The following is a 22,997-nucleotide window of genomic DNA, read 5'->3' as shown; positions in this document are numbered from 1 at the left end:
GGAGGAGAGAGCGAGCTGACCCCAACCCTCAGCTCCAGTGGAGGAGCAGGTAAGCTGGGCCTAAGCCAACCAGACATCTTAGTCTGTGGCTCCACCAATTTGTTCAAAATTGGCAACATGACCCAAGTCAGTCCAGGCAGAGCCCAATTCTTTTTGACTGTCCCATCTCCATACCCTGCTCCTGCCATGCTGAGCATGAACAGAGACGGAAGCTACAGAGGTGGCTGCCATCTTGCTTCCGAAGAGCCTTGCTTCCTTTCTGCTCCCAGCCTCCTCAGAGCCAGAGATGGAGAGAGTGAAAGCAGTCCTCATGAAGTAGGTCAAACCTTGATGAAGTTACCTTTAGCCAGGCCTCCTCTCAACATTTTACAGTTTTATGAGCCAAGTGATTTCATTTTTTCTTAAGCATGTCTAAAATAATTGATTTAGAAAAAAAATCTTCATTTCTCAGGAGTTGCAAAATCCTAGGGGAATCACGTTAATGGCAAGGAAAGAGAGCTCGCCCTTTGAGTGCACCTATGCTTCCAACATGGGAGGCAGGAATGCTGCCGTGGCTGCTGCTGCGAAGACCCCTGGGTCACTTTGAGACTCCAGTTGGGCAACAGCGGAGGAAGGAGGAGTGGGAATATGGCTGACTTTTACTGCTTAGCATTAACAGTATGGTGATAGCTGACTGTGCCCTCAAACCCCTCCTCTCCCTGCACCGGGGAACAGAAGAGGGCTGAGGCCCGGGAGTAACGTCTACCTCTACTTCTTCCTGGGAAAGAAGTTTCCTTCCCACTCCTGCTCCCACCCCAATCCTGGGAATTAGGGTCTCCCCCACCTGCCTCGTGCCTCATTCTGGTTCTCCTTCACAATAGGCAGGTGTTGGAGGACGTGGATGGCAGTTCACTAGGACGCATTATCCCAGGAAGGGATTAGAAAGATGCTTGGCTAAGCTGCAGGCAGAGGTGAAAGGGAGAGAAGGAAAAAATCCCCTGGCACATGGAGAAGACAGTGTAAGGTACCGAACTGCATAGGGTCAGGTGCCAAAGTAGGGCCCTTGTGTGCTCTTGATGCCCTTTGTGTTGGGGCTGGGGCAGCAGCAACAACCAGTAGCTGGGGCAGGGGACACCAGCTCCCAATGTCAGGTCCCGGCAGCAACCCAGAAGCAGGAAGGAGGGCCCTGTGAGCTTTACTGCCAAGTCCAGCTCTGCTCTTAGTAAACCCAAAGTAATTTCATCTGTGACTTTGTGCTCCTGAAAGGCTGTGTTTCCTCAGCTCATTCATGCTGGAAAGTAGCCAAAAGGAAACACAGATAAAGGGCTAAACACATGTATGCAAGTATAGTAACCAACACTTGCACAATTACTAAGTGCCACTATACTAAGGTGTCAGACAGGAGTTATTTCATTTAATCTCAGAGCAAGCCTTTGAGGTGAGTATTCCCATTTTACAGAGAGGCTAATTAAGGTCTGTCTAAGGTCATGTGGCTAGCAGTGACAGAGCCAGAGCATGAATTCTGGCAGTTTCACTCCAAAGCCCATATACTCAACTAACTATCAGGCTATGTACAGAACAGGAAAGAAGAGACATGGCAAATCATAACAACAGGCCAATCATGGTTAGTGATATTTGGTGATATTTCTAATAGACCTAGAAGAGAACTTAGAATGTATTTAGTCCTCATCTTACAGAGGAGGAAGCTGGTTTAGAGACATCCTGGGGTCTGGCCTCAGCTCCATGCTGCCTGCACTGCTCAGAGAGCTATTTTGATTGTTATTTTCAAGGACACCCCAAACCCCCAGCACCCAAGAATCATCATGTACTTTATGAATCACTCTGAGAAATGGGGTCATTGGTATCCCAAAGCATTAAGATGTCTCAAAATCCAATGAACTGGTTCTGGGACCAGTTTTTTTGTTGTTGTTTGTTTGTGTGTGTGTGTGTGTGTGTGTTTGAGACAGAGTCTCGCTCTGTCATCAGGCTGGAGTGCAATGGCACCATCTCAGCTCACTGCAACCTCCAACTCCCAGGTTCAAGCAATTCTCCTGCCTCAGCCTCCCGAGTAGCTGGAATTACAGGTGTGTGTCACCACACCCAGCTAATTTTTGTATCTTTAGCAGAGACGGGGTTTCACCATATTGGCCAGGATAGTCCCAATCTCCTGACCTCGTGATCCGCCCACCTCAGCCTCCCAAAGTGCTGGGATTACAGGCATGAGCCACCGTGTCCAGCCAAGACCAGTTTTTTATGACTGAAACCTTTTAGTGTTGGATGTCAGTACTCCAAGGTACTAAAGTAGGAAGTTTTGACTGTAAATCAGAATTAAGGTTTATCCATTTATGTGTCATTCAACAAACATTGTGGAGGACCCACTCAATAACCACTGGATAGTTATTGATTCGGTCCTCCCTGAGTCCCTGAGACCCTCCTCAGTTCAGACCCCAGAGACTGGGAGGGTTTTCTAGCCAGAGCAGGGGGTATCCTTACCGCCTGACGAGCCCGTGGGGACAGCTGACCGCTGGGCATCGTGAAGCTGACCCTGCAGCTCCTCTACACGCTGGAGAGCATCCAGCTTCACACTGCGCTCCTGGGCAAGCCGGCTTCTCATCTGAGGGGAAAATGAGAAGCAGAGATTCTTTGTGCTCACTTTCATTTCCTCAGTTCACAGGGGGTTCCTAGGGAGAATGGGTGTCCCAGGCTACCCTGCAAAGAGAACTGGCTCTTAAAGTCCTGATTAGGCTGAACTCAGCCTTCTGAGAATCAAGAACTTCAGGAAGACCAAGAACTTAACCAAAAAGGAACAGTCCATGGAATCCCTTATACCTTATAATAGCTAGGAACTTATTCACAAGGTTATATCTTTCATGTTTATTTCATCAGATAGGTAGAGGAAGAGGGGAGTGAGGGCCCAGTGCACACAGGGCCTTGGAGGCCTAGCCACTGCATCTACAGTGAGGACCTGTCAGAGCCCCTGGACAGTTTCAAACAGAGGAAAGACTTGATCTATCTCCTAAATCTCTGCTCTCAGCTCAGCATCTGCCAGGAATGCCCTGTTCTGACAAGCCCATCTCCAGAAGCAACCTTTGTATTGACTTGTATGGCTCTCCCCGTGCACGGCTAGCCCACACTCCCCAGCCAGGCAGTGCCCAGGTCCAAAGTGTATCTCATCTGCACAGATCACAGGTGATTTTGCTTTTTCAATTTATAATCCCCTAATTGTTTTTACTTGTAGAAAAGTAATATATACTATAGTGGTTTGAAGAGTACCCCCCAAATTTCATGTCTACCTGGAACCTTAGAATGTGACCTTATTTGGAAATAGGGTCTTTGTAGATGGACTTGTTAGGATGAGGTCATACTGGATTTAGGTGAGCCCTGAATCTAATGACTGTTGTCCTTATAAAGAAGATAGGATAAGGATACAGAAACTCAGAGGAGCACATAGGAAGAAAGCTCCATGATGACAGAGGCAGGATTGGAGTGAGGTAACTACAAGCTGAGGAATGCCAGAGACCAAAATGTGACTAAGAAGAGACATGGAACAGATTCTTCCTCAGAGCCTCCAAAAGGAACCAGCCTTGCCAGCACATTAGTTTCAGGCTTCTGGCCTCCCGAGCTGTGAAGGAATACGTTTTTATTCTATTAAGCCACCCAGTTTGTGATAGTTTATTAAGGTAACCCTAGGAAATGAATACACGTGCTAATCTCAAGCATTCAGCCATGTGTATTGTACATCCCACTCCGCCTATACAGACCCAGCCGGAAGGCCCCTGCATAGTATTGCCCTAAACGTTAAAGTGGGCTCTTCCTTATGTCGGGGGGCCCCCAAGCATAGTTTAAATTTCAGAAGATTACCAGAGCTCCAGAGTTAGGAAAACTTCCTAATATAAACTAGGTGCAAAGTCCCTCTCCATACTGTAGGGATTTGTGTAGGATCCTCATTCCCTACGGGCTGGTGCCAAGGAAACATATCAAGATTTCCTGAGCCAGGCTGGCACTAGGAAACCTAAGAAACACCAGCAAGGAAGCGTGCTTCCTCAGGACCTCCTTGTGTTAGGTCACTCACCCCAATGTCACAGAGGCTGGTGAAGTGACTTGCCCAAGGCCACACAGCCAGGATTTGAGTCCAGGTCTACCTACCTGTTTCCAAGGCTGTCTACCTTCACATTCCCAACAAAAATAAAAACAGCCAACATTTACTGAGAGCTATGTATCACACCGTGATTTTGCTGTTGTTCGTTTTGAGACAAAGTCTCACTCTGTCATGCAGGCTGGAGTGCATTGGCACAATCTTGGCTCACTGCAACCAGGTTCAAGTGATCCTCCCACCTCAGCCCTCTTGAGTAGCTGGAACCACAGATGCACACCACCATCCCTGGCTAATTTTTGTATTTTTTGTAGAAACAGGGTTTCACCATGTTGCCCAAGCAATCCTCCCACCTTGGCCTCCCAAAGTGCTGGCATTACAGGAGTGAGCCACCGCGCCTGGCCTGTTTATTTTTGTTAATTTTTTACTTTTTATTTTTTAATTTTATTTTTTAGAGACAGGGTCTTACTCTTTCACCCAGGCTGGAGTATAGTGGCATAATCTTAGTTTACTGCAGGCTTGAACTCCCGGGCTCAAGCGATCCTCCTGCCTCAGCCTCCCAAGTAGCTGGGACTACAGGCATGCCTGTTTTAGGCCTGGTTTTAAGGGCTTTATTTGAATTACCTAATTCCCTAATTTAATCATCCCCCAAATTCAGTGAAGTGAGTACATTGTTTCCATTGTAATGATGAAGAAATCAAAGCATAGAGAAGCCACAGACCTTGCCCAAAGCCACACCGCTGGAGGGCCAGCGGTATGAACCACTCGGTTCCACTCCAGGGCCTGTGCTCTAAATCACTGGTCCCCAACCTTTTTGGCACCAGGTATCAGTTTCATGGAAGACAGTTTTTCCACCGGGTGGGGACAAATGGTTTCAGGATGAAGCTGTTCTACCTCAGATCATCAGGCACTAGCTAGATTCTCATAAGGAGCCGGCAACCTAGATCCCTCACATGTGCAGTTCACAATAGGGTTTGTGCTCCTATGAGAATCAAAGGCCTCCGTTGGTCTGACAAGAGGCAGAGCTCAGGCAATTATGCTGCCAACTGCTCATCTTCTGCTGTGCAGCCCAGTTTCACAGGCTATGGACCCCTGCCGGTCCACAGCCTGGGGGTTGGCAACCCCTACTATAAGTGACCTCAACCAGGCGCAGGCAACAGGTTAGGACACTGAGGCTCTCCGAGGTCAGACAGTGAATATCTGCCCATGGAGTCAGAGGCCGGAGATAGATCAAAGAAGCCACTTCTGGCTGGAAGGGGCCGGGGGGTGAGGGTGGGGGGCTCGGGTCTTGCTGGCTGAGGATTGCTGTTTAGAGTAGGTAGGCGCAGGGACACTTGAGCTGTCAGGAGAGCTGGAGGTGTACTCTACAAAGGGCCAATGGCTTATACATACATATGGTAAAGTGCACATTTGTTGAGAGAAACCTCAAAATATTTGTTTTGACCACCTCTAGAATCTCTGCCATGAAACAAATAATTAACTAGAGAAAACCTTGAAAAAATGAATCTACGAACTTCCCTGCTTTTGTGGTGGCTTTTAGAAAAGCATGATTTGTAACACAAAATTGGGATACCAGTTTTCTTATAGGTTGAGTCGTATTTTTGTTTACTTTTCAGGCAATAAATATGAAATTCTAATTTTTATTCTAAAGCTACTCATTTTCTCTCCCCATTTCTATATAAATATTTTCTTTAACTTTTACTCAATTCAAATTTTAATTTTTTTTGTCATTTTTATAGATAGAATTCTCCTTATTGATCTCTTGCTTGAGCACTTAATTGACCAGGGGCCGGGTGTGGTGGCTCACGCCTGTAATCCCAGCACTTTGGGAGGCCAAGGCAGGTGGATCACCTGAGATCAGGAGTTTGAGACCAGCCTGGCCAACATGGTAAAACCCCGTCTCTCCTAAAAATACAAAAATTAGCTGGGCATAGTGGCTCATGCCTGTAGCCCCAGCTACAAAGGAGGCTGAGGTGGGAGAATCACTTGAATCTGGGAGGTGGAGGTTGCAGTGAGCCAAGATTACGCCACTGCACTCCAGTCTGGGTGACAGAGTGAGACTCTGTCTCAAAAAAAGAAAAAAAAAACACTTGACCAATAATTTGTCTTTCAATTTCCATCTCCTTCTATCTCTGATGAATGAATTCAGTGATATGCTCATTCAATGGATATGTGTGAGGTGCCTGCTTTGGAAATTACTTTTTCCTTTTTTATTGAATTACATTGTTTTCTGCTTTGTTGAAACTTGCATTAATCCACATCTACATTCTAGTATTATTCTCTTCTATTTCTTTGTTATTAGGTATAGTTAACAAAATACTTTGGATCTGCAAACCACTTTTGCCTTTCATTTTTGTCTCTGCAGTTCCTGAAACACTTGAATAAAATCTTCTTGTCATAGCCTCCATTAACACTTGCTGCTTTTCCAGGTTACTGTTTGGAATTTTCTAAAAGATTCCTAGTTCAAAGATGAGAGCTGGGTAGAAACAGGTTTTTCCAGTAGGTTACAGGGGTGCTGAGATTCCGAGCCCTGAGGCAGCCAAGCCACCATGGCCTGCCCAGCAATCCCTGTGGTGTGGGGAGACACTGTGGGGAGAGATGCTACCATTCTCCTGGGCTGCCTATAAGTGACAGAGGTTGAGAAACACTGTTGTGGGGGACAGGAGAGAGGCATGGGCATGCAGGGGAAGGATGCAGCAGCCCTCACTGGGGCACCAGGTGCACTCTGGTTGGACACTCCCTCTTACTGAGGTTTACCTGGTGGAGGTCCCTCTTCATTTTTTCTGCTGCAGTTGGCCCAGCTTAGAAGCCCTCTCAGCCTCTTTGCTAAGGAGCTGCAGTTGCTGTTCTTTTTGCCCCACATCTTCCAAGAGCTTCTCCATCCTGGATGTTTTCATAAAATGCAGCTGCTGCTGGGTAAGAGCTTCCTGGGTCACTCTATGTTCGAACTCCTTCAGCAGTTGAGCCTGTGGCAGGTAAACGCCAAAAGAAAGAAGGCAGGGAGCCTTTCTTCCCAGCAGAAGCGGGGAGAGGTTGGACAGCATAATAACCATCCCCTCCTTTGGGGCTCAGGGACACAACTACATGGTGTATTCCTGGGCTCTAGAAAATGCGGCCCAATGATTCTGTCCTGTGCTAGCCAGAGCACCAGGATCTAGCCTAGCCTGGCGTTTACACTGTGAGCCCTGCAGTGACAGTCAGAGGGAAGCAGAACAGACACCAAAAGCAAGGCATGCAATCATGCCACTGTACAGCAGTGCCTGGGCAAATAATTTGGTCTTTTAATACCCAGATTTGATAATATGTATGTTAGCTTACTAACCAGATAATCATATCTAGCACAAACAACATTTACATTGTCGTGGAGCCTTTGTCAGGAGGTAGCCATGGAAGCGTTTAACACCAAGGAGATGGGGCCATGCCATACACACAATGAGCGAAGAAAGGAGGTTCTGATTTAGGCTCTGTTTTCCCTTCCAAAAATCTGGGGAAGTCAGACTCTAGATAGTTAAAGAAGGATAAGGGTAGAAATAATTTCGTTCTGTTCCAAAGTTTTTCTAATAAGTATTATCCTAAGTACTAGATGGTCAATACTTAATATTAATTATTATTCATATCTGTATGATGACTTTACAGTTTATAATGTACTTTACATAGTTAACTCATCTGATGCAGAATCATGGAGGAATTAGGGTCCAAGATGAACAAATTAAATTTCATGCTTTAAATACGCCTAGCTTTCCCAGGCTGTTACTTTAACTCAGCTGTTCTCACTCTAAACCTAGAGTCCCCCTGCTTCATTCATGCCCAGAGGGTTGGCACAGTAAGGAAATGCTTAGGCTTAGAATGCCTTTATTTTGGTGCCAGCCCCTATCGCGCAGCAGTAACTTCTGAAAGTGAGACAGAGTATGGATCACTGGGAAAGGACACAGTCTCGCATGGGGGATAATACTGCAAGGCTGGACCACACTCTACTTGCCAAGGATTGTTGTCAACTGGAAGCGTGCTTGCCCCATGAAAGCCTGTGTTCAAGGCAGAGGCCTAGATCACAGGATCCCAGGACAGCCTCTAGCAAAAAGATCCTCAGAGAAATGGACACACACACACACACACACACACACACACACACGTATGTGATAATGATCTTGCTTAGGAGTAATATTTTCTCAGCCACATATGAGTAAGAACAATAGCCTTTTGGCCACCGCCCTTGGTTTCTGGGCTGGAGAGGAGGGAGGAGAAGGGAAGCCCAAGTCCAGGCTATCTTTTCCTGGCTGTGCCATCTGTGTGGCTTCAGGCTGTGGTGCTCTGGTGACTGCTCCTGGCAGCCACAGCACCCAGTGTGGTGGCCACGTTCAGCTTTGCAGAGTTAACTGCAAAGGGAATGAGGAAGAGGCTCTGAGGTTCAGATACCTGGCTGTCCTGCTGCTTGCACATCCTCGCGCTGTCAGCCTGTGCCCTGGCCAGGGCCTGCCTGAGAGCCAGGACCTGCTGACGAAATAAATCCACTTCTCGCTCTGCCATCAGCTTGATGCGCAAATACTCTTTTTTACTTTGAATAGATTCCTGTAAACATCCCAAACACAGTAAGATAGGAAATAGGTTTCCCTTCCAGATTTTTAGTTTCAAAAGCAGTATCTAAACCACTTTCCCATCCATTCTTCTTTCAAACTTCCGGTAGAAGGGAGCTCCTGCTAGTCACTGCTGCCATGATTTTATTTTATTTTATTATTTATTTATTTAGAGATGGAGTCTTTCTCTGTCAACCCAGCCTGGAGTACAGTGGTACAATCTTGGTTCACTGCAACCTCTACCTCCCAGGTTCAAGCAATTCTCCTGTCTCAGCCTCCTGAGTAGCTGAGACTACAGGTGCCCACCACCACACCCGGCTAATCTTTTTGTATTTTTAGCAGAGATTGGGTTTCATCATGTTGGCCAGGCTGCTCTCAAACTCCTGACCTCAGGTGATCTGCCCACCTTGGTCTCTCAAAGTGCTGGGATTACAGGCATGAGCCACCATGTCCAGCCTGCTTCCATGATTTTAATTCAGAAGAGGGTAACATATCAGAGTAAATACTTTCAGAAACAGGATGTGAAAGTTTCCAAATAGCTATCAATATGAGCTTTGGATTCAATTTGCCTTAAAGCAGATTTCTCACTTATTATTTTGTGACTTCATTTTCCTCAGATACTCATGTATGAAACCCAAAGATATGCGGTATTTTGACAAAGCAGCCTCAAGCCCTTGGTGAAGCCTTTCCTCCATCTTTTCACTTCCTTCCCTTATGCTGAATTCTCTGATCTGTTTTTTCTTGCCCCCTTTGCTTCTGCCCCCTTTCTGTTTCTCCTGAAGTTCTCACATGGCCTGTTCCCAGGAAAAATCGCCAACTGTCAGGTCCTTCAGGATGGTCGGCCCTACCACCTGACACCAGTGCCACTCACAGCTACAGTGACACCATGGCAGCTGCAGCCATGGAGCCTTGGGATCAGCCATCCTGGGGACTGTCTGGGTCTCCCCCACCAGAGCTCACCTTCTCTGCCCTGCTCAGCTGGGCCTGGAAGCGCGCCTGCTGCACAGCCAGCCTCCAGCGGCCCAGGCTCCTCACTTTGCACACCAAGTTGGCCAGGCTGCAGTTGTCCTGCTCCAAGGCCCACAGCTGTTCCTGCTAAGAAGGCTCATTTTCAGGAAAGGCTGCCCCCAACATTTTCATAAGAAGGGCACAAACCCTAACATCAGAAACATGCCTTCCAGAAGATGACACAATTGTGCAGTGCGTCCCTGTGCCCCCTTTAAAATGCCTGATGCAATGCTTTCTCAGGGAAATCAGGCTGGAATGCTAACAGGGTGAATGGTAGAGTCAGATGCTAGGATGAAACGCTGATATCCCATTGCTAAATGAAATCACATACTTTGGCTGGGTTTTCTTTCATTCCTTCATCGGGGCTGGCAGAGCACCATTTTTTCTTTAGGCCCTTCATATTGTCAATCCCTTCTGTTCTCACTTCACCGATGAGCTCACACACTTTCTGGATCAAATTAAGCTGATTCTCATCCAGCTTCTCCTGCAAATTGCAGAATCAAGTCAAGGAAGTAAAATGGATTTGGATAGTATGAAGGGCAGTTGAAGAAAAGCCATTTTGCCTTCTACAGCTTAACTTTTGTAAGTAATTTCACATTAAGATATCACCTACTCAGACAATTATTCTGACATGTACTGTAAGGAAGTCACACTTAGCGGCCCCCTGAGTGCTGTCTTTTATTCACAGGGCTTCATCATCTGGACACCAGCACATCTTAGATTGTATCTTCCTTGTCAACACCAAGGCAAGCTGAGCCAGGAGGATAGTGGAAGGTCACACAGGTAGAAAACCTGCTGACCAAACTGCCCCTGGTAAGAGTTACTTGGGAAGCTGAACCAAAGATTTTTGCTGCTATGTTGACTCACAGCAGAATGTGACCAGACAAGACACTGTAGATGAGCCACTCCTGAGGAGCTCTGTTAAATATAGATAAAGTGGAGGAGGGAGTCAGGCTGGCTGCCTTCCTATTTAGGATCTAGCAGAAACCTCATTAGGAAATATTCCGTTCTGAATGGCTTCTGGCTAAATGGCTTGTGAGGAAACAGCTTGATCAATGGTAAGTACGACTGAAGACCCAGTGCTATGGACTGAATAGTGTCTTCCTCAGATTCATATGTTGAAACCCTAACCAGCAATGTGACAGTATCTAGAGATAGGCTCTTTAGGAGGTAATTAAGATTAAAATGAGGACATAAGGGTGAGGATCTATTGCAATAGACTGTGGCCTTATAGGAAGAGGGAGAGAGAGAGACCTTTCTTTTTCTCCCTCTCTCCCATGTGAGGACAGTGAGAAGGCAGCCACCTGCAAGCCAGGAAGCATGCCCTCAGCCAGAAGCAGACCACGCTGGCACCCTGATCTCAGACTCCTGGCTTCCAGAACTGTGAGAAATATACTTTCTGTTGTTTAAGCTGTGCAGCCTATCATATTTTGTTATGGCAGCCTGAGCAGACTAAGACACCCAGTGTCTCTGGGGTGAGAGGTAGGGTAGGGGTGTCCTCTCACTTCTAAACCACTTCCCTGGAGAGGAAGGCAGGAGGAGGGTGCCCAGCTGGGAGCCACGGAGGGAAGCCTGGCTCTGGCCACACAACAGAAGCTTTAGCAACTTCGTGGGACCCTGGAATATAACAGGGATTCCCTACTGTAGGAGGCTTGGTGGAACTACTTCAGCCTGGGAAACAGAGAGAATCTACTTTTTAACTGGGAATCTGGCAGAAGCTAAAAGGAACTTAAGACATTTCTCAACAATCTCACACCTGAAAGATGGCTTAGCAAATTCCAGCTGTCACTGTCTGCCCATCCTTCTCCTGCAGCACCAGACCTAATACATTTTGGGTTCGATCCCTTAATATGTGTAAGCATTTACACTGCAAGTAAGAGGAAATTCTCGCTGGAATGACCAGGCCAAGGTGAGTACTGGTGGAAGCTCCTGTTAACCTAACAACCCTCAGGGCCATTCTGCAATCCCTGGGGAGAGACTCAAGGACCCAAATGGGGCTGGCTTTGGGGTGTATCCAATAGCAGGGAAGGGGACAGGGTTGGGGGAAGCTGTGGACTTGCAGGTGGTAGGTTGTACTGAAATTCACACCGGTGAGTCAGCTGGACCAGTCTCCCTGATGGCCCATTTTAGGCATGGGGCATCTATCTTATGGCTGTGCAAACATCAGATGAAAGCGATTGGCTTCCACAGTGCTGCGGGTGCATGCGTACCCCATCACTTCTGCAATGGGTCTTTGCTGACAGGTCAGCAGTTTGCTGACATTGAATGTGAGAGTGAGGCTGGCAGGCATTTTGAGGGTTGGAAAAAATTGTGGAAGCTGATTCAAATTCTGAATGTGTCCAGGGAGTTCTCCAGAGGCACCTGCTGCTACCTACATAAGGTCTGGCCTGGCCCAGGCACTGTAGTCTGGAAAGTCACACTAACAGATAAAATGGTGATAGAAACCGGGGAGGTGAGGGATTGTGGGGAGCAGAACACTCTGTCCTCCCAACAGCAATCAGACAGTGACAATGGCAACTGTCAATAGAGGGTAAAAGATAGACTTCTATATTATCCCCAAATTCAGTGTCTATCGTGGTTAATGACAACCCATTGCTGACTCTCTTTCTGCAGTGAAAGCTTAGAGCTAGAAAATTCTTGGGCCTAAGAATCTCTTGTTACCACAAAGCCCATTATTCTGTCATCGATCCCTGGGTGTGCAGCCACCATGGGAATCCGTTACACTCGGCTACCCAATGGGTGGCCCAGATGTTCAACATGGGACACTTACTTTTATGTGTAAACAGGTCTCAAACAAAGCTCGGACTAATGCTTCATATTCTTCTTGGACTTCTTTTCTAATCTGCTTCTTGAGATTCAGATTCACCTCTTCCAAGTCTGTGAGTTGGGCTCTCAGAGTGGTGATTTCCATGATCATATCATGACTGAGCTCTGCAATCTAGAAGCATGAGAAAATGTCTGTGTGTGTGTCTGTGTGTGTGTGTGTGAGTGAAAAACAATTTAGGAGTTTCAAACTGCTACTACAAAATAGTTTCTTATAGATCAGTATTGAATTTCACTTCTATTTTAAACCTAATGAAGAGAGTGAACATTCTGCTAAATAAATGTGGGCAGAAGAATTTAAGGACAATTCAAAGGTCCCAGAACAGTGCCAGACACTGACTGGTGAATAAGTGACCCCAGAAAAGCCACTACATAGGCCCTTTTCAGTTAGAGAAAAATACTTCAACTGTCTTGGCCTCCATTTCCAAACTGGCCTCCCCTTGACACCTCAGCCCAAACATCCCTTTTCTTTTTTGGAATGCATTTTATTTTATTTATTTATTTAGTCTGAGACAGAGTTTTGCCCTTGTTGCCCAGGCTGGAGCGATCTTGGCTCACCGCAACCTCCACCTCCCGGGTTCAGGCAATGCTCCTGCCTCAGCCTCCCGAGTAGCTGGGATTACAGGCATGCTCCACCACACTTGGCTAATTTTGTATTTTTAGTAGAGACGGGGTTTCTCCATGTTGGTCAGGTTGGTCTGGAGCTTCCGACCTCAGGTGATCCACCCACCTCGGCCTCCCAAAGTGCTGGGATTACAGGCGTGAGCCACCGCGTCTGGCCTGGAATGCACCTTAACTGGCATCAAAAGAAAACAAGCAACAACAACAAAACTCCCCAAAGTAACAACAAAAACAGAACAAAACAAAACCAGTACAAAATAACAAAAGCGACCAAAAAACTCAAGAAAAAAAAATGCACCCTAAGGAGGGGTGCTCACCAAAAGTGAAAGCACACTCCTTGGTGTTCCTGCAGTGGACCTTCACTGACGGGACTTCTACGGGTGACACAAGCAAATGACTCTAAGGCATCCCATAGCTGGCTAGCCCTGAGAGTATGGATGTGAGAAATGGAGAAGAGAACCTTTTAATAGGAAATGACCTACCTGGCCAGCACTGTCTTCAGGTGGACCCCGGCCTCTTTGTGTAGCATCTAATTCCTGGGCAGGAGAAAGCAGTACACAACCAAACTCAAACATTTAGTCTTCCAACCATGGCTCAGGTCAGTACAACACATTCCAAACACCTCCTATTTGTGTTAATGGAGCCCCATTTTGAGAACCTTAGGCTGTGCCTGGAGCTGAGACTGTGTGAGTTGCCCCACTGGACTTCAGGATGCCTAACACAGCCTCAAAAGACAACATTGACTTCCAGGTACCCACACTGATGCCAAGAACTGAGTAATGGGGATAGCCCAAAATGGGGGTGGCTCCAAGGCTCGTTGTTCATCATTTTAATGCTTCATTTGGTGTTTTGGCTAGTGGTTTAGACTTTTGAACTTTTCTAAGGTATAAACTAAAATCACACTAAACCTCTGATGCAATCTACCTTCACAATAGTGGGCAGCCCAGGGCAGGAGGACTGACTCTTCCATCCCACCAGTGGGCTCATATTTTAAGGAAGTCTCCCAGTGAGACTGACCCATGACATGCATCCTGAAGAGAGAGTTTACTCAAGGATCCTGGCTTCTTTCCCAGACCAGGAACAGCACGGTGCCTTGCTGGCATCAAAAGAAAACAAGCAACAACAGCTTGTTCCCAGACCAGCACAAGGCACGGTGCCTTGTGTTTGCTGAGGGTGGAAAGGACAGCTATGTACCTTCCCCTGGAGGGCCAGCCCCTTTGTTGCTCACCTTTTGTATTCTCCACTGGACACTTCCAAAGCACATAACCTAGTGTGCAACTGAGAATACCAGAGCCCAGGAGAATGATTGAGCCAATGAGTAGAGAGATTTGAGGGTACCATTCACCCTCAGTTCTGGCATAAGAACCACTGTATGTATCCCAACCCCCTCAGTTTTACTTTTCTCTTCTGAGTGCCTCCTGAGCCTCCCTGCCCATGCCCATTCCCCACTGCAGTTCTTCTCTCTCTGGGAACCTACTTGCTCTTTCTGGCTGAGCCTCTGCCTAGCATGATGCAACACATGCTCATAGCACATGGAGTAGGTCTCAAAGTTGCTGCGTTCTCTTGCCATCACATCACAACCCAGGGAAAGGAGGCAGGCCTCAAGGTGATCTTTCCTGAAAGTGGTCTGAAAGGAAAGAGGCATTCATTATTCACAGCCACTCCAGCAGTGCAGCCTCATCATGCCAGGGCCCCAGGCACTCTTTGCCTTGGCTCACAGACCCACTTTTGTTTCTCCTCTATATCCAACCATGGGCTCTAGCCTTGCAAGCCTCTCTTTCAAGTCAGCTTTGAACACTTGTAGGGACACGAGGACAATGGAAGCCCACATAGTGCATGTCAAAACATTGAAAGGTTATAAATCAAACTAACAAAATATCAGAATGAAATGTTTAATTCTCCTACCTTGAAAAACAGACCTGAAAAATGACCTGGAAAGCCAGATTTGAATTTATTATTCCTGGACTACTCTGAGTTTTTTTGGTTTTTTTGGTTTTTTTTAGACGGGGTCTCGCTCTGTCGCCCAGGCTGGAGTGCAGTGGTGTGATCTCAGCTCACTGCAGCCTTCACCTCCCAAGTTCAAGCAATTCTTCCACCTCAGCCACCCAAATAGCTGGGATTACAACGGTGCACCACCACACCCGGTTAATTTTTGTATTTTTAGTAGAGATGGGGTTTCACCATGTTGGCCGGGCTGGTCTCAAACTTCTGACCTCAGGTGATCCAGCTGCCTCGGCCTCCCAAAGTGCTGGGATTACAGGCGTGAGAGTCACCCAGCCGACTATTCTCAGTTCTATGCTGTAGTGTGGTGACCTGGGGAAGGCTGGTCCCCAACCTGTAGTTTACAGTGTGACCCCCTTCTCTTCCCAGCTCTGGCCTCATGTCATGCTGTGAGGTCTTCACATGCCTGTGAGTGGACATCCTAGCCTGCATGTCCAAACTCCATCCACATGCCCAGTCGCCTCTTGGCCACTTCCAGGCCAGGGGTGTGCACACTAGTGATGAGGTCCACTCTCACTCTGGGGAAGGTGATCCAGGGAGGAGGCCCATTCAGGCCAGGGACTCAGGGAATTCCAGGTCCCAGGTACTTGGAGCATGGTCTAAAATGAAGGCCAGGGCTCTGAGTGGATATGTCCCTGTGGCCCAGGGGATTTCTTACCTTGTGGGGAAGGTCATGGCTGGAGAAAGGCCAGAGAGGGGCCCTCTGGTATATGGGGTATCTGGCAGGGGCTTCTCTTGCTCTGGTCTAAGGGCCACACAGCTCATTCTCTAGGCAATTCCACTCATTCCCTTTCTCCAGGAGATTGAGCATACTTTTTGAATAGGTGGCAATTAAGGAACAGCCCAACCTTCCAAGGCAGGCTTAGATTTAGGTTCTGGAGAGAAATGGGAGCCAATATTTGGAAGGTAGGACAGACCTACCCAACTAGGACCTACATATCTATGCGAGTGTGTTTGTCCCTCTGTGCATCAATGAGTGTGTGTGTGTGTGTGCGTGTATGTGTGTGTATCTATCTGCAGGGATGGGGGGGTGAGAAAGTTTATGGGGCCAAGTCTAAGACCCAGCCTACACTGTAACGTGAGTTTTATCTGTGACACTTCTGGGGTCAGGCCGGCTCCTGCTCCCTGGCCATCTACCATTGAAGCCAGCCTGTCCTTTGAGCCTAGGGGATCCTCCTGGCTCTGATTTGCTTGTCCTGGAAGGCCCAGGGCACTGTCCTATCATTGCAACCCCAGTGCTCCACTGACCTCCAGGGAAAGCCTACCATGGGCTTGGTCAAGGTAAGTTATTGAAGCAAACTAGCAGAGATGGCAAATAGCAATAAGACGAGCCCTGATGGAGGAGAGTAAGGACAGTGGCTCACTCGCTGCAGCTGGGGAGAGGAGACAGAATCTATTTTGGAGGCAAGCTGACAGTATCTATGACAAGATTTTACATGCTTGTGACTTTTGACTTAGTAGCTCCTCTTCTAGGAATTTAGGGAATAAAAGTTATCCACAAAAACATACGTAAACAGATGTTTATGTATGTTTTTATATTTTTACATATTTTTACATATTTTATATATGTCTTTATATTTTTTCCAATAGAAAAGAAAAATGGAAACGACCTAAAATGCCTAACAATGGAAACAAGTTGAATCCATCTGGCTCACAGACATGACGAAATACTGAATGGCCACCATAAATGGACATATGTTTATTGATGAGGAAAGATCTTTATAACATATTGTCAAGTGAACAAAAAAGCATGTTATAAAAAAAGGTCATGCAGAATAATCTTATTTTGTAAAAAAAAAAAGTGTGTATTAGTCCATTTTCACACTGCTGAAAAAGACATACCTGAGAATGGGCAATTTACAAAAGAAAGGTTTAATGGACTTATAGTTCAACATGGCTGGGGAGGCCTCACAATCATGGTGAAAGGCAAGGAGGAGCAAGTCACGTCTTACATAGATGGCAGCAAAGAAAGAGAGCTTGTGCAGGGAAACTCCTATTTTTAAAACCATCACATCTTGTAAGCCTCATTCACTATGGTAAGAACAGTGCAGTAAAGACCCACCCCCATGATTCAATCACCTCCCACTGGGTTCCTCCCACAACATGTGGGAATTGTGGGAGTTACAATTCAAGGTGAGGTGTGGGTGGGGACACAGCCAACCTATATCAAAGTGCATGAGTAGAAAAATGTTATAAATAAAGTTTGGAAGAAAATATGTCAAAATAATAATAGTGGAGGCTAGGTGCTGTGGCTCACATCTGTAATCCCAGCACTTTGGGAGGCCAAGGAGGGATTACTTGAGGCCAGGAGTTTGAGATCAGCATGGCCAACAAAGTGAGACCCCATCTTTACAAAAAAGAAATACAAAAACTAGCTGGGCATGGTGGCGTGCGCCTGTAGTCCTAGCTTCAGGAGGCTGAGGTGGGAGGAGCACTTGAGCCCAGGAGTTTGAAGCTGCAGTGAGCTATGATCAGGCCACTGCACTCCAGCCTGGGTGACCTGTCTCTTAAAAAAAAAAAAATAAAAATAATAATAATAATAATAATAATGGTTATCAATGAGCACTAAGATTATGAGTATATTTTCTACTACAATATAATCATAAAATGTATATAATTAAAATAATTATGTAAATATATGTAAAAATAAAATGCATATAGTAATCTAAAGATAGTTGAGCTTTTTAAAAAGTCATCAACTATATCAGCTTGGCAGGATATGATCAAGATACGGGCAATAAAGCAGCAGATGGAAACCTCTGCTCACACTGGATTTAATGAGCAGTGGACAGGGCAGTGAGGGGCAGGAACTCAGTGTCTCCCACTCACACTCTAGGGCCCTCCTCAAGGGGTTGCATTAGTAGGTGGGGTGAGGGCAGGATGACCTGCCCGTTACCCTTCTTGCCCCACCCAGTCTCTGGAGAGCAAGCACCAGGACAGCCATGGTTTAGTTGCTGACACAAGGCAAAGAGAACTCAAGATTCCACCCCTGGACCTTGACCTCCTGGTGAAAGGGCAAGGCTACATGGGTTTGGTCATGACAAAGGAAGCACTTCCTGGTTTGACTGTAATGAAAGCCTGCAGCCATGAGAAGTCACAAGACCCTACTGGAGTTCAGCAAGGTGTGGCCAGTGACCTCTTTTGGGCCTAGTGCTCTGAGCCAGCCACAGCAACTCAGTCTTTACTATCCTGGGTATCAGTGCCCAGACATGGGTGTGCCAACAGGGCATCCAACAGCTCTTATGCAGGGCAAACACTTCTCATAGTAATGCCACCATAGCCTCTGCAGATATAGGATCCCAAACCCACAGAAACACACAACTGGACCACAGTGGCCCTCTGCCATGCCCTCTGAGCCAATATGATGTTTTACCTGGCCAGCAGGAGGAGTCTATGGTGAGTCTGTATAACACCAAAGAGGTGGGAAAGGTAGGACTCTCCTTGAGCATCTCCAGAGGCCATAGAAGTTCTATTGCTTCCTTCTCTCAGGGCTCTACTGAGGCCTCAAGAGGTTGAGCTGAAAGAACAGCTCAAGGGGAGAGAGGCTGGAAGCAGGGAGAGGGAGAAGGGTGCAGGCAGAGTACCTGCAGGGGACATGGGACAGGGAGCATGTCTGAGGAGGGGCAGACAGGAAGCAGTGAGTGGCCAGTGAGGGAGGGGTGCAGGGAGGCTCTCAGGCTCCCAGCAGCCCCTCTCTCCACGTAAGCTTTGGTCTTGCACCCTGTGCACTTGGCCTTCTGGAAGCAGCACATGAAGCAGCCGGTGTGGCTTCCATGGGCTCAGCCTTCTCTGGGCTCTCGGAGCAATTTATTTCCTAAAACTTGCTCTGCAACCTACCCCTGCCTCCCTGGGTCACTGTAAATGTCACCTGTGCTTGTGTCAAAATGCAGCATGAGTGGGTACCATTGGCCAGTTTCTTCTCCAAGACCCTGGGTGGCATAAGAGCTGCAGACTAAGATTATTGGCCCAGTTCTGCCCAATAAGCAGCACCGCCTTCCACTGGGCTGTTCTGTCACCATCATTCAAATCTGAACCATGATGGATGGCACTGGGTGGAAGAGCAGCAGATTACCCCAGGGATTCTTCAAGAGAACCAGCCTGGGGTGAAGCATGGCAAGCACTGGGCCTCGTTATGGCCAAAGTCTAGCCCTGAGGCCTGCCAGCAGCAATTGAGTTTCTGTGGTTTGCTTCATCTTGGAATCCCTTGTAACAATTTGTTTAATATCAGGCATACATGAGGTATCTTGAGGATGTTTCTAAAACACCCACCTCTGCTGACAAAACACATCAGTGGGCTGGGGGGCAGTGGCTCACACCTGTAATCCCAGCACTCTGGGAAGCCGAGGCAGGCAGATCACTGGAGGTCAGGAGTTCAAGACCAGCCTGGGCAACATGGTGAAACCCTGCCTCTACTAAAAATACAAAAATTAGCCAGGTGTGGTGGCATGTGCCTGTAATCCTAGCTACTTGGGAGGCTGAAGCAGGAGCATCACTTGAACACAGGAGGTAGAGGTTGCAGTGAGCCAAGATTGCACCACCTCCATGATGGAGACAGGGGGTGGCTGGAAGAGTAAGTTCCCTGTTACTGCAGATGATCCAGAAAAGGCTAGAAGCCTACTAGTGTGGGGTGTACCTGATATGGGTTTGCTCTGCCTACTGTCATTCATGCTTCTTTCCCACAAGACCTCAATGTTGGGGTGAAGCATACAGATAAGAAATGAGAAGGACTTCAGTCACTAAATTGTTGTTTTTATTGTGTTAAACATAAAATTTGCCACTGTACCATTTTCAAAGGTACAGTTCAATGGCATTAAGTATATTCACATTGCTGTGCAACTATCACCACCATCCACCGCCAGAACTCTTCATTTTGTAAAACAAAAACCCTGTACCCGATAAACAATAATTACCTATTCTTTCCTCTCAGCCCCTGGCAACCACCATCCTTTCTGTCTCTCTGAATTTGGCTACTCTAGGTACCTCATATAAGTGGAGTCATAGCATATTTGTGCTTTTGTGACTGGCGTATTTCACTTAGCAATAATGTCTGCAAGGTTCATCCACATTGTAGCATGTATCAGAATTTCCTTTTTGTTTTTTTTTTGAGATGGAGTCTCACCCTGTCACCCAGGCTGGAGTGCCATGGCACAATCTCGGCTCACTGCAACTTCCACCTCCCAGGTTGAAGCGATTTTCCTGCCTCAGCCTCCCAAATAGCTGGGACTACAGGGGCGCGCCACCACACCTGGCTAATTTTTGCATTTTTAGTAGAGACGGGGTTTCACCATGTTGGCTAGGCTAGTCTCGAACTCCTGGCCTCAAGTGATCTGCCAATCTCAGCCTCCCAAAGTACTGGGATTACAGGCATGAGCCACCACGTCAGGCCAGAATTTCCTTCCTTTATAAGGTGAGCCACAAAATTTTTCCATCCATTTTTCTGATATGCCCCACCCTAACCACTTCCTTATCTCAAGGATGGGAAACTACTTCACCCACTCAGAGTACCCAGTACCATGTTTGTTTATGATTGAAAGCTTAAACTAATACATGTAAGTCATCAAGTTCTGAGGAAAAATGTATCCCCAACCAAGCTTGTGAATTCTCTACCTCATAAGAACTGAGATGTGTATTATAAAATAATGGAGAACATTTGAAGAACTTGGAAACATGTAAATTTGGAGAAGACATTTAAAAAAATGAAGTATGTTTTGCCAAGTCAAATTTCTTTAAATGGTTGAGTTTCAAAGGAAACTGGATTCACAGTTACCTAAAAGCACTTGTTAACACTCCACAAAACTCTGTTATGGTCAAATATCTACGTCTACTCTCTTATCCTGCCTTTTCAGTGGGTTGCTTTGATTTAGCAAGGCACTTCCTGCCAAGAATAAACATGTTTCAAAACTCCAAGGACTGTGTATATGCATGTGTGTATGTATTAAATGTATATTATTATTTAATATAATATATAGAGTTGTCACGGATTCGAATATTTTTTCTGGAAGGACACACACAGATTGCTGAAGCTGGCTTCCTTTGCAGAGGAAGCTGGAGATGGTGGCATGGGGACGGGTGAAAATGCTAGCTTTCTGTGCTATTGGCTTTTTTTCATATGCTACATTTTAATGTTTTCTAGGTAACAGCATTATAGGCTATTTTGGTTTTCCTCATTCAGGCTTTCCATACTAACAAATCAACAACAGAATATGTTGCTAAAAACCAACTCATTCATAAACAAACTCCAAGGTTACTTTAAAAAATTGACCAAATTTGAAATTTGCCAACGTATGTATTCTAATTACTCAGATCTTTAGTGGAAATCAATTTTTTTCCAAAATTAAAAACTAATGATTACAGCTGAGCATGGTGGCTCATACCTGTAATCCCTGCACTTTAGTAGGCCAAGGCAGGCGGATCACCTGGGGGTCAGGAGTTCGAGACCAGTCTGGCCAACTTGGTGAAACCCTGTCTCTACTAAAAATACACAAAAATTAGCTGGGTGTGGTGGCACATGCCTGTGGTCCTAGCTACTCAGGGGGCTGAGGCAGGAGAATCGCTTGAACCCGGGAGGTGGAGGTTGCAGTGAAGCCGAGATCGTGCCACTACACTCAAGTCTGGGAGACTCCATTTCAAAAAAAAAAAAAAAAGGAAAAAAACAACTAACAATTGCTCTATTTTGGGCTTAGCCTCAGTATTCATATAATCATTCTTAGGGAATAAGGGAAGGATTAGGAGATCCATTAAATGAGAAAGTTTTCCTTGTTTGGGATGATGTTATAAAAACCAACAGAATGACTAATTTTCAATACATACCTCTACTCCATCATCCTGATAATTCTGCATTAATCTCTGTATAAATTTTTTAACTATTTGTGGTCTTGAGACTGAAAAGTTTTCTTTCATGACTTGGTGTTTCCAGAGATCTAGGGGGAAAAACATACTGGCACTAGTACCACAAAACATTGTGCTGTCATTAATGGCTATAAAATGGCAACTCTCTGAGACAGAACATGGGACACAATAAGCTGTTTCTAAACTCAGCTGCCCCTTGATACATGCAGGGGACTGGGGATTGTTCCCAGGAACACCCTCAGATCCTGAATCCATGCATATTCAAATCCTGCAGTCAGCCCTGGGGAGCTCGTGGATACAAATATCTGCCCTCTGCACACGTGGTTTTCACATCCCGAATGCTGTATTTTCTATCCTCATCTGGTTGAAAAAAAATCTGTGTATCAGTGGACGTGCACAGTTCAAACCATGTTGTTCAAAGGTCAACTGTATGCAAAAACTAATGGGGGCTGGGCAACTGGGGATCCAAGACCCTCTGGAACATGGGAACTAGGAAGATCTCTAACCTGACTCCTAATGCAAAGATTTGGAAGAGCACCTATGAAATCCAGGGAATATTCCATTACCATAACTAAAAACCCCAAATCAAATATTAGTATCAATCCTACATCATCTTTATTTTCATTAAGGCCTTCTATGTATCTGCCAATTATTTTGGTCTAAAACAATGATCAGAAATAAATGAACAGCTATTATATTTATCTGCTTAAGCTCCTCGTGCTAGAGGGCAAAATTAACTTGAATATACAATAGTGATAAAAAAAGGAGAGGAAATTCAAAAGAGAGAAGTTAGAGTTACAGATTAGAAATGTTGACAGACTGAACTTTAGCTCCAAGATTGAAGCAGCAATATGGCTGACACAGATGGGATGAGGCATATACAAAGTTCACTTGAGGCCAGGAGTTCAGACCAGCCTGGGCAACATAGTGAGAACCCATCTCCACAAAACATTTAAAATAGACAGGCATGGTGGTGCATGCATGTAGTCCTAGCTACTTGGGAGGCTGAGGTGGGAGAATCCCTTGAGCCCAGGAGGTCAAGGCTACAGTGA

General features: G+C 46.2%; 1 protein-coding gene across 1 annotated transcript in view; it reads right to left on the bottom strand.

The window, feature by feature from the left end:
- The window catches only part of LOC101132561 (coiled-coil domain-containing protein 162), a 41,594-nt gene that overhangs the window by 4,389 nt on the left and 14,208 nt on the right, over window positions 1-22,997 (bottom strand). Inside the window, 10 exon segments of the mRNA XM_055390745.2 lie at window positions 2,473-2,593; window positions 6,830-6,855; window positions 6,858-7,038; window positions 8,486-8,638; window positions 9,604-9,738; window positions 9,983-10,135; window positions 12,422-12,589; window positions 13,578-13,631; window positions 14,573-14,722; window positions 21,907-22,016. Coding sequence (XP_055246720.2) covers window positions 2,473-2,593; window positions 6,830-6,855; window positions 6,858-7,038; window positions 8,486-8,638; window positions 9,604-9,738; window positions 9,983-10,135; window positions 12,422-12,589; window positions 13,578-13,631; window positions 14,573-14,722; window positions 21,907-22,016 — 1,251 coding nt within the window.

This window comes from Gorilla gorilla, chromosome 5, assembly GCF_029281585.2.
Source record: "Gorilla gorilla gorilla isolate KB3781 chromosome 5, NHGRI_mGorGor1-v2.1_pri, whole genome shotgun sequence".
NCBI lineage: Eukaryota > Metazoa > Chordata > Mammalia > Primates > Hominidae > Gorilla > Gorilla gorilla.
Note: the sequence above shows the minus strand (reverse complement) of the source record. Positions and strands in the feature narration are given on the sequence as shown.